At 40.9% G+C, this 12112-nt stretch overlaps 1 protein-coding gene across 4 annotated transcripts in view; it reads left to right on the top strand.

Annotated features, from left to right (window-relative positions):
• The window catches only part of SLC4A5 (solute carrier family 4 member 5), a 753917-nt gene that overhangs the window by 552582 nt on the left and 189223 nt on the right, over nt 1–12112 (top strand). For 3 of the 4 annotated variants that reach the window (XM_085633456.1, XM_085633454.1, XM_085633457.1), the window contains one exon: nt 11509–11622. In XM_085633456.1, the coding sequence (XP_085489582.1) occupies nt 11509–11622 (114 nt within the window). Of the gene's footprint in view, nt 1–7073; nt 7188–11508; nt 11623–12112 lie in introns of all 4 variants that reach the window. The other variant, XM_085633455.1, reaches the window with a different exon arrangement.

Below are 12112 nucleotides of genomic sequence, written 5' to 3'. Positions count from 1 at the left end.
ACCAGCTTTCTGCCTTTCCTGACTGAAAATGTACCTTTGGTACTCGACATTGGATCGAACTTGGTGTTTAACGACTCTTTGATTTGACAGTACATCACTTAATCACCTTGTGGTATTTTCTTTATCACTTTTTTTTACTCCTTCCCCTGCTATATTTTTTAGATAGTTAAAGATCTTTTTGTCATTTGCTTCTTCCAGTGCATCAGTGAAATCATTGAAGGTTTCAATAACAGGCAGTCCATCTGTCACCAATATTTTGCTTTTTGGCAGTATCGATGGGAAGCAGTGGTTTTAGAAATGCGGCAGCATCATAATCTGTGGAACTTTCTGCAACTGGTAGCAGAGCTCTCTCTGGCAGCATCTGCTGCCTGCTTGGACCAGCACCTTCATCAAGCACTAGCCATTTGCTAACATTGGTGTTGTTGCGCCTGCTCTCTAGTTGCGAGGGGCTGTCTTCTTCATTGGCGGTGAGTATCAGCTTTGTTTCTGCCACAAGTTCTTCACCCTTATCATCTCTTTGCATTGTACTTGGCTTCTACTACCTTTAGTTTTTCTTTGCTACAGAAATGTTTCCGCTTTTTGCTTTTGCCCTCGCATATTACTGCCTTCTCTGTACTTGGTTGTCGCTGTCTTTAGCGCTGTGGTATTGTATAAATGACAGCTCTGTTTCAAATTGTGGCACAGTACCTCGTCTTCACTTTACTGTCGAATTTCTAGCCAACAACAAACAAACTTCCTGTAAGGCCTTCACTTTCTTTATAGACCTTGCACTGGTTGGAGTGGTGCTTTGACTCAACATATGCCAACTGTCAATTTTTCACTTCGACTGAGGCCCACGTGGTACGAACTAGCAATTTGCTGGACCACGGCAAACTCTCCGGCAGAGCATTCTCGGTTCTTCGGGTTGCTGGGTTTATGTAATTCCATCCTTGCTGCCAGTTGTAGCGTCTTCCCATCCTATGTACATGCAAATGATCACGCCACACATGGAGCTTGGTATTACACATCTTTATTCCTCAGTGTGTAACCATTAACTGAATATTCTACATCATGAATTCTATCACCCACACATTTACGTCCCTGTTTTACGTAGTCCGCCTGGAACCAAAAGGGTCCAGTCATCTATAACTCACAAGACACTACAATATTCTACCCTTGTCTACATCTCAAATAGAAGAGAATGTGCAACTAAATAATAAGACTATGCATTGGATGCGCTCTCACATTACGGGATCTCAAGCCAGGTACATTGATATATTCATGGTTAGACGTGTCTCATTGATCGGTGCTTCATCAAATGACTGTGAAGGGGACTGTGTTGTTACTAACTTTAAGAACATGGATTGTGTTGGCTGCTTATTTTTCAAAAATGGGCGGTATGCTTCTCTCTTCAAGAAGACATTGGGGTGTGTGTATGTGGGTGAAAACGATGCACACTCACGATGTCACCAACTTCCAGGTCTGAGGACAGATCTAGATGTGTGAGCATGGCTTGTCCTCATTTCGGACACTACCATACTAAACAGGAAAAGTGTACATCAGAGTCTATAAGACTGACTGTCAGGAGTAGAAGTTGATCAAGATGATGCATATCCAGAAAGATTAAATATCTGAGATGAAAAAAGGAAACAGACCTTGACCACAGATTCTTCAGATCTTTTAAATCTGTGGCTGAAAAGTGACACAAAGTCATGCAAATTTCAATGTGCCTGGTTTTTTAAATGTCCCTTCAGCACTTGTATTGGCTTCCAACAACTTGCATGGTGCAATGACAAGTGCATAGTAAATCTGTGGCAAAACCTGAAAACCTGCAGTTAATAGACAACTCCATTCTGTGGGTACTAAACATTTACACACAGCAACAGAAGTTGGAAGACTTTGCAACTCTTCTCACTTGCATGATGGCATCAATATTCAAACCTATCAAAACAGACCCCATCATTCTCATATGTGGTGACTACACCTATAAAATGGGGTAATGATGCAGAAGAACCTCTGGAGCTGAAGCCTGAATTTGGCATCTCATCAATAAAAAAACAATACACAAAAGCAAGCAAAATGCTGAAGACTGATGGGTGATTGAGTACATCCTCTTAAAGTACGAAGACTAGCCTAGGTTTGAAAATCCAAAGGTCCTATGGAAAGTGATGACAACACCTTCTCCAAAGATATCAAAGGAATCATATCTCAAGACCCAAAGATAGCCAGGACCTGAACAGTGACTAGGAATTCTGCAGGCAGATCTATTCAAAATTGAACTAGGACATGGAACCTAAATTCAGGGAATGGCAAAATGAAGCTGACATATATAAATTCATCTCCAACTACGGCAAAACATAACCATCCAAGGGACCTGGATATCATAGTACAGGAATGTGTGAACTCTCTTCTACTATTAGTCTCAAAAAGGCCTCCAAAAACAAGATCGCCCAAAGTAAGAAGACGAATATATAGGATTTTTCAGTGAAGGATGGCACATTTATGAAAGAAGGCCTGAAACTCTAGTGCAAACAAATGGATCACCAGAAGAAATCAAGAAAGCAATTTGGACTTGCAAACTGATGATTAAACAAACAAAAGTAGAAACTCTTCAAAACAAGTGGCTACCACTAGGAAATAAAACACCCTGGAAAAATTGGCAAAAGCTTGGGACCAAAAAGGGATTTCCTATAAGCCAATATATCATAAGTAGATTGCATACAACACTTCTCTTCAATATTCAATCCATCCAAATAAATGTTACACTGAAGAACGGAACAATTTGCTTACTAAAAGGAAAAATACAAACACTGACATGGTTTCAAGAAGAAACTTGTTTGAAAGCATCATCAGGAAACAAAGCTGATATCACCAATAAATGTTCTAGCAAAAGGAAAGCCACAGTCCCAAATACCAGCAGAGGTGCTAAATAAAACCCTGAATGGTGAAAAAGCATTCTAACAGCAACCTTCTTTGAGATTGCTGTATCTGACACATGCCCTTAGTCACGATGCAACACCATAATTGTACCTTTAAACAAAAAGGGTCCTAAAAACAACTCCAAATATTAAGGGCAATAGATGACTTGGTACAAACCCAATTCAATGGATATTTTTATTCAAGTAGGTCCCTGATAGAAATGTTGTACTCTGATACTGCATCTCAGGACAGGTCAAGGCAAAAGGACCTTCTCAGCAACACATTTGCCACCATAAGCAAAGTGAAACAGGGATGCCTACTCGCACCCGATTATTTTCACTGTATATAAGTTCTCCTTGCAGGGAAACTCTAAAGACAAGCACAGACATCCCTGCAAACGAAGGCTTCCAAGTTCCTGCCATCCGATATGCAGAAAACTCCATCTTCATCATGGGAACCTTGAAGAGTCCGCAAGCACAATTAATGGCAGTGAACAAGTACCCGTCAAGAAAATGGGCTAGTGATAGGAACAGCCATAGTAATGATTTTGAGAAAGAACAAAAAAAATGCTAAAACCTTTAGTATTAACAATTAAAAACTGGAAGAACTAAACTCTTTCACATACCTGGGCATATCTGTCGTCAACAACCACTAACGGAATACAAACATTTCTACAGCTATCAAAAAATCTGAAGACTCCCTAAATGCCAAATCAGCATGTCATGGCATGGCATCAGCTTCTCTCATAACATCAATCACATTGTGCTGGCAAAGGTTGGAAGCTAAATAGCATAGGGAGCTGAACTCTGAGTTATGGACAAAATGACAACAAAAATAGGGAGCCATGAAATAAGAAGTCTCTGTTGATGCTACCAACAGGTTTCCCCACCACTGATTTGGAATCTGACATTAGCTACGCTTCAATCAAGAATAGATGCAAAATCTCTCATAGAAAGTACAATATGAAAGGATTCCATGTGGCAGGAGAAACTCTAGTAGACAAAGCCTAGAAAAAGCATTTAATCAACAATAAAAAATGTGCTACTTGTTCGTAGAATGAGTAAATCTATGTGAATAAATGTACATTTGTGTATAGGTCCCGTTAGAAATGGGATTCCTGGTTGGCCGAGGCTTACACCCAGGCCAGGCAGGAACAGTCCCTCTAGTCATGGTAAGCTAGATACACAATAAAAGATAACCTGTGCTCATCCTCTTGTAATTTGGCACAGAGCAATCAGGCTTATCTGAAGAGGCAATATGTAAAGTATTTGCGCAAAACACTCATACAGTAACACAAAATGAATACACCTCAATAAGATGCCAAACAGGTTTAGAAACATTTATTATTATATTCTGAGCAAAACAAGACTGAAACAACAACAAATCCAATGTATAGAAGTTGAGACATTGAATTTTAAAGAAATAAATGCAGTAAAGTGCTTAGAAGCAAGGAGCCTAAAATATATTACTTTAAGTTGGGCTGAACCAGGACAAAGCCAAAGTTCAGGCTGACAGGGATGGAGCGCCAGCCGGCTACAGGACCTACACAGGCCCCAGTGAACAAAGTACCTTTCCTGGTCTCAAACAGCGAAATGCGTTGATCTTCTCCACACAGGGAAGGTGATGTGTCAGTTTCGAAGACAGGTGCCGGAGTTGAGAGGCGTTGAGTGATGCACCGGATTCTGCCAAGCAGTCGAGATGATGCATCAATCTTATCAAGATGCAGCGGAGGCGATACCCTGACTGATGTGTTGATCTCTGGAGGGAAAGCGCTGGTTCCCAATGCGAGACACTGATTTTACTCCCACAACCAGGTCGATGCACCGGTTCTGCTACATGCAGGCAGAAGTTGCGTCGAAATCCGAGTTGCAAGTATCTGGGCCACTTCCGGTGAGCCAGGCACAGGAGCAGTGGTAGAGAGTTTGATATCCCTGAGTCTCAAGCAACAGAGGGCAAGCCAACAAGCCCTTAGTAATCATTTGGAGTGAAGGCAGAGTCCAGCTCTCCTTTAGCAGAGTCAGACAGCAGCAGGCCAACAACCAGACACGCAGGTCTTCCAGATCAGCAGTCCGGTTGAGTCCTTAAAGCAGCACAGCAGTTCGTCTGGCAGAGCTTCAGTTACAAGTCCAGTAGTGTCTGTATTGGTAGGTTCAGAGTCCCAGTATGTTTACCCAACTGTGCCTTTGATGTGGGGGGGACTTCAAAGCAGCACTCTGAAGGGCACAAGTGTCATTTTCAACCCAAACCTGTCTGCCAGGCTATCTGTGGGGGGTAATTAGTCCTTTCTGTGGGGACAGGACACTGCCTATTCAAATGAAGTGTTAGCCCCTCCCTTCCATCATGCCCAGGAAGGCCATCAGAATGCAGATGTATGTAGACATGTACTCAGCCACACCTATACTTCCTGTGCTGTGGCTGTCTAAAGGGAATGCACAAATTATAGCTGTCACCCACCCCAGACGTATATCAGAGACAGGCTGTCAGGCACACAGAGCATTAAGTGCAGAGAAATGTCCACTTTTATAAAAGTGACATTTCTAAAAAGGTAATTTTAAATCCAACTTAACCAGTGAGGTGGATTTATCATTACCATTCTAAAGATATGAAACATGAAAATGCAACTCCTCTCTGATCAATAATTAAACGCTTATTAAGGAATTCCCAATGCTAGCCTATGAGAGTGTTAGGCCAAAGAGTAGTGAAAAACGAATTTGGAGGTTTGTCACTACCAGGACATGTAAAGATTAAGCCCATGTCCAACTTTTTTACTTACATGGCACCCTGCCCTTAGGGTTACTTATGGCCTATCTTAGGAGTGACTTATATGTGATAAAAGGGGTGTTTGAGACTTGGCAAGTAGTTTTAAATGTCAAGTCAAAGTGGCAGTAAACTTCACACACAGGCACTGCAATGGCAGGCCTCAGGCAGGTTTGAAAGGCTACTTATGTGGGTGGCACAATCAGTGCTGCAGGCTCACTAGTAGTATTTGACTTACAGGCCCTGGGTATATGTTAAACCAGATTACAAGGGAGTTACTAGTAAATCAAATATGCCAATCGGGTATACACCAATGTCACCATGTTTAGGGGAGAGAGCATGTGCATTTAGCACTGGTAAACAGTGGTAAAGTGCTCAGAGCCTACTTGAGGCTTGATGAGTTTTATAAAATCCCCTGGTTTACATAAACACTCTTTGTATTGACCTGAATAGACCAGATGTTTTCACGAATCCCTAGGTAGCTAAAAAGGATATTATTGGACCAAAAAGTATTTTGTTCAGTTTAGCAACATGAACAGAAAACAACTGGAAATAAGAAAACTCTCAGTATGATTCTACCAAATATAAAAACTGTGCTTAGTATGGAACCATATTTAACATTTGTATCAATTACTTATTTGCTGCTGACAAAATTTGTTTTGGTGAAGGAGCCCTTCACCCCTCACCCACAAGGCTTCAATATTTATTTTATTCTTATGGTACAGTATGTTAATCTACTGGCTGGGAAAATACCCACTTCTCTAGTGGCCCGTCTCCCTACAAGCAGACTTTGAGATTTGAGGTAGAGCATTTATAATATAGTTTTCATATTCGGAAAATTATACTCTGCCATTGCCTTGGAGTATGTAAAACAAAAAATGGTAAGAAAATGTGTGTGGTGCAAAATGTCAATGCCACCACCTGCGAAAATGGTTACAATTGCGCTTCATGAAATTGTAAAATAATATTTTTGCCACTGTGTCCGTGCAAAAACTATCCTGCAAAAAACTATAGTTGCTGGGACCATCACATGCAAAAGTTAGTTGACTGTTTATTTATTTTTCCCTACTGACAGATCTAAAAACAATTATAAAATGTTTTTGTTTTTACTGTAAAAAGACTTGGCAAAAAGTAAATTTGTTGTTTTTCCTCTTCCCCAAAACCTATTTTTTCAGATTATTTTATTTACACAATTGCTTTTTAGAAATCTGTTGATTTTTTTCACCTAGTTTCATGAAATGTGTAGACATAATTCAGAATCCTGATAAAAAAAACCTGTATTTGTCTCTAGTTATATTGCTTAGGTTTGATGATGCTATCTGGTTTCTAGAAACCTCTTACATGAATGTGTTTGGATTCTGTCTTTTCTTAGTCTGATCAATCCTAATTTCCCAAACATTTTCCTCATGCACCTCCAGATGCGGACTCTGGTTGCTGATTTCTCCATTGTATTCGCCATCCTGGTGTTCTGTGGTGTTGATGCCTTTTTTGAACTAGACACGCCAAAGCTGCATGTTCCAAGTAAAATCAAGGTTTGGCAAGAGACTAGACGTTCTTGTCGCTATAACTTTCATCTTTTACTAGCCAACCTTTTCCTGTCTTCTGTCACAAACAGATGCTCTCTAGCAGCCACTAATATGATTAAATAAATTCAATAGATTTTTAAATCACTAACAAATTAGCTTTGTAGTTTAATGAATCATAGAATATTTGCCTGACCTAACCACATATATGACATCACGTTGCCATTTGAATGTCAGCAATGGACTCTGCACTAAATATATAGTCTAATCTTAACTGCACTAAACTTATGCAAAGCTTTAAATTCTGTATTAATGCACAGATTCCTCTTTTGAGTGCTACCTGTGTAGTGTACTTGCACACCAGTTGAACTGTTCCAAATATCTCCTTCGGATTTTAGAGCATGAAAAACAAAACAAAATGGAAAACAAAAAACATATATGTCATAAAGAAATCCAAGAGCATTAGAGTAAGCCTTTTCGAGAAGATTTGGCCTACTGACCAAATTGCTGATTTTTGAAGTAGAGGATCAGGTTTGTCCAGTACTGGTGTGGAAAATTCACCAAATCATTTGATTGTGAGAAAATCATGTTATCTCCATGTACCCCGAATTGTTATTAGGGGTGGGATGTAAACTCCACTTCTCCTGCGGAGTTCACAGAGTTCTTCCCACTCCGTGCTCCGCTTGGAGCGCGGATTAGGAAAAACTCCACCAACCGCTGTGTGGCAGAGTTTTTTCTCGCACACGCGGCTCACCAGCAGCAAGTTGGCGGGCAAGAAAATCAAGCGCTAGACAGCCTCCCTGCGAGATTTCTCAATGCTGGCAGTCACGGCACATCACCACCGCTCAGGTTGAGAAAGCTGCAGCTCGTGATGAGAAAGCTGCCGTTCGAGAAGAAAATCAACTAAAGCAACATAAAGAATCAGCACTCTCTGGTGCGCTGCATGGTGCCGTTCATGCTGATTTTACAGAGCAGGGCAAGCGCCGGCCCTTAAAAATCAGCGCGAGCAGCGTGACATGCCAAAATTCTGTCACTCGCAGAGCTTTGTGGTGTCTTGCGGAGTTCTGCCCAACCCAAATTGTTAGAATTTCATATGCAAAAACTGTTTTTCAGTGGACTGTCTAATATCTGCCAATTACATATTCCCACCCAATCAATCCATTTGTGTTCAGTATCAGTAATCCATTTTTTCAGCTGAACAATTCGGACCATGCAAGTCTATGTACAGCCCCTTATGCTTTAAATGTTCTTGATACAATAACAAACTTGCATTGAAGACGTTTTGGGATAGATTTACAAATCTTTTGTACTGGGTTTGCTTAATAGAACTGGTGCAAACATGTGCAAAGGGTTTTATGCTGAATTTACTTCCCAGCACAAAAGAAGTTTTGCACTGGAAAGTTGCCTGAAAGTAAGGCATAGTAGCGCAAAACGATATTTTGCATTACCCTGAGTTTGAGGGGTGTTCCGTGACTGGTACATGGCCATCCCCATGAAACCACCCATCATTTTTGGCGCAAACCCTATCTACTAACAATAGTAGACAAGCTTTTGCACTAAAATTAGTGGCACTTTGAAGCAGGCTTTAACAAAGAGGATTTTTTTATTTTTCCTAATTTTTCACACTTTGCATCTGTGCTGTCCAGTACAAAACCTGCGCAAGACTTACGCAGCTACCTTTGTACTATGGTGCAATGCTGTGTGCATGTCACTGGCAGCCTGAATATGCCCCAGCGCCAGGAAAAGAGCAGGATAGTACGGGATTTCTGTAGATATAGCACTTTCCTGGTCTCTCCCTGTCACAGAACGCAGCACAGCAACCTTGATTGCTGTTCTGCATTGTGTGACAGTTTGATCAATTTGGGCCTATGTGTCTTGCTCATGAACGTGTGCCTTATGTGTGGCTGTGGGAGGCACAGTGGTCATATCTGTGTGGTCCACGTGCAGCGATAAGTGGTTAGTAATTAGGTAATTTGGGGGGAAAGAGTGATACCAGCATAAATGCAGTCTGTGTTGATGGTAGAGTAGTGTGAGGCAAGGTATGGGCATTATCGTGTAATAGTACAAGTTGCCAATATAGAGGTGCTGGTGTTAGTGCTGAGGGCTGGTAGTACAGTGTTGGGGCTGGTATTGCAATGTTGTAGGTGTAAATAGTGTGTCAGCTGTGGTATTGTGGTTCTTTGGGCAGTGAAGTGATGGAAAGTCATAGGCCAGCCATAGGTTTGGCTGTGTGATGCTGTGGGTGGTATTGTTGTTTTGGGTTTGGCAGTGCTGGGGTGGAAATGATATGCTAGTGAACAGTAGTAGAGTGCCAGAAAGAAAGTTGTGTTGATCTGGAAGCAGTAATGTGGTGCTGAGGGTTTGTAGAGCACTTCTGGAGTATAATAATGTGGTGCTCATCATTGGAGTGTAGCACTAACACAGTGCTATCACTGGCAGTGCCACTTTGGGGGACACAAGAATCCGCCTCCAACAAGGCCTCCTTCTCCCACCGTTCTATTGCTGAAACAGTCCAACAGACCTGAGAGAGGAGCCCTCTCAAGAGTCCACTTAGTATTCCTACTCCTGCTTTGTTTCCCCCCTCCAAACATTGAAATGAATCCCCTTTGCTAAAGCCACCTTCTTGTATTTATCAATCAGCTGAGCTAAGGTCCTCTAAACCTGGAAAGAATGTCTTGTCAGATTGCATTGTCTCCATGCCTCATTGCAGCTTAAGAGCCAAGACCTCTAATTCTGGAAAAGAACACCCTCTCCTCCACCAAAAAACTCACTCCAAAAGACTGTCAGTGGAAACAAAATCCCTTGGCCATTGACTCTCTGCTTCTCAGCTTATCTAGGGTATGAGCCTCAAAATTTGGAAAAGTCCCTCTGCCCAGACTACCAAATTCCATTGATCCATCTGCTTTTTGGTCATGCAAATGTAGGAATGACTTCTTCTCCTGAGATATCTTATTTCTCTGCTCCATTTCGGCTATCCAATCAAACCTGAAAAAGATGTGTTGTGCATGTGCACAATCTGAGAGAGTACCTTGAAGACAAACTTCTTCCAAGATGTGCATGTCCACCCTCACCATCTGAGCTCAACTCTCGAAACCTTCTAATGAAGTCCTGTCCATCTGTTTTATCTAAGCTATGATTCTAAATGATTAGAAACACCGCTCTGTTAGGGCTGCTAGTTCCCCTGCCTGACCTATCTGAGTAAACAGGCCAGGCCAGGCCAATCAGCTCTCACCTCCTGCATACAGTTGAAGGGTGTGCGCACCAAGGTTTGGCCGCATAGTGGGTGGGGATTTGTGGATAAAAAAACGGAGCTGGATGTAATGTCATCACAAAACTCCAGTACAATGAAAAAAAAACTTTATCAAGGGCAAGTTATGGTTTCTTTGTCTCAAAAGATATTAATATAAGTTAAACAACTGATAAATTCCATGAAAAAACACACGGTGGAAGTCAAGAGGTGTTTACCAATAAATCCTAAAATACCTGCAGTCGGCCAACCATATTTCATGAGCCCACCGTGCATTGCTCATGACCTCATAACAAACCTTACTGATGACATCTTAATTGCATCATCAATCAGATTGTTAATGACATCATAATTTATATCATTTATACCATCACTGTTGAGATCACATCCTATATCATCTTTGACATCCAATCTATGTGACAATTACTAAACATAAAACATTGAAACAATACCTTGAAAATACAACATATTCACACAGCATATTTTTTTCCCAAAATTGGGAGATGCCAGGAAATTGTGTGAAATGTTTGCGTAAAGTACAGTAAATGCGCTTTTGATATCTTGAGTGAAAATTGAACACAAGGGCGTACCTCGCATTTGAAACTCATTTCATATACCATCCTGCTGTCAGGTTTTTGTCACATCAGTTCTCTGCAGCAAAAAATTGTTCAAAATGTTGCACTAGTGTAATTCCTGGCATTGACAATGTATGTAATGCAAAGTTTTGTGCATTATGCGAATTACATATGAGTAACAGAACATTTTGCAAGGGCCTACGTTTAATACAATTATACAAAGTTTTATACAACTATAGAGGCAACTCTGTTATGGAAGCTGTTGTCATGTTGTATGGACTCCCTGTACTAATCACTGTGTAACTATGGTGTCTAAAATGTGTAATACCTAATAATGAAAGCTAGTTCAGTGAGGCAAAAATGTATATTTAAGAAAATGTGTTTTGATTTCTTCTTTACGCAACTTTGCTATCTATGTCTGAAGCAATGTCTTTTCTGTCTTTTTGCTTGTTTCTTTACTAACACATTTAAATATCATTCTTTCCTTTCTGGCTTGCTACTTTTTCAGCTCCGTAAACTTATTAGTGATTTCTCTATCTTCATGTCCATTTTAATCTTTGTTGGCCTTGACTCGCTTTGTGGACTGAATACACCTAAACTTCAAGTGCCTACTGATTTTAAGGTAAATGAAACAAATTATAATCAAGGTATTTGTGATATCATGTTGTTGTGTTTATAATGTTCCTATGTACCTGGTTCCTAGCTACTCAGCCAGTGTGAGTGTTCTGTGTGGAATGTTGGTGTGATAGACGTGTTTGGAATGCTTGGGTGCCTGATGTGAGTGTTGAGAGTTGAAAATGGGCTGAGCAGCAGGGAGGCTGCTCCTGGTGGGCCTGCTGATACTGATCTACTTGTCACCTTCCAGCTGTTACATGGACTTGATAAATAATCAACTAAGTTACTACGCTGCTACGTTTTGTTTCACAACTCTTCATGAAGGTACTGTGTGTCATTAAATGGTGTAGGCAGCTTTTCAGCTTGACTTTTCTGCCTCCTTTGGAAACATTTGTGCTGGCAGCATTTAGGATATAGTACTTTGGAGTCACAAAACCTATGAGAGTGTCTCCTTATCTGGTGTATGTGTGAGAAGTATTTAGCCAGATGAACTTTTC

This window comes from Triturus cristatus, chromosome 11, assembly GCF_964204655.1.
Source record: "Triturus cristatus chromosome 11, aTriCri1.1, whole genome shotgun sequence".
NCBI lineage: Eukaryota > Metazoa > Chordata > Amphibia > Caudata > Salamandridae > Triturus > Triturus cristatus.
This window is presented reverse-complemented; position numbering and strand designations above follow the sequence as displayed.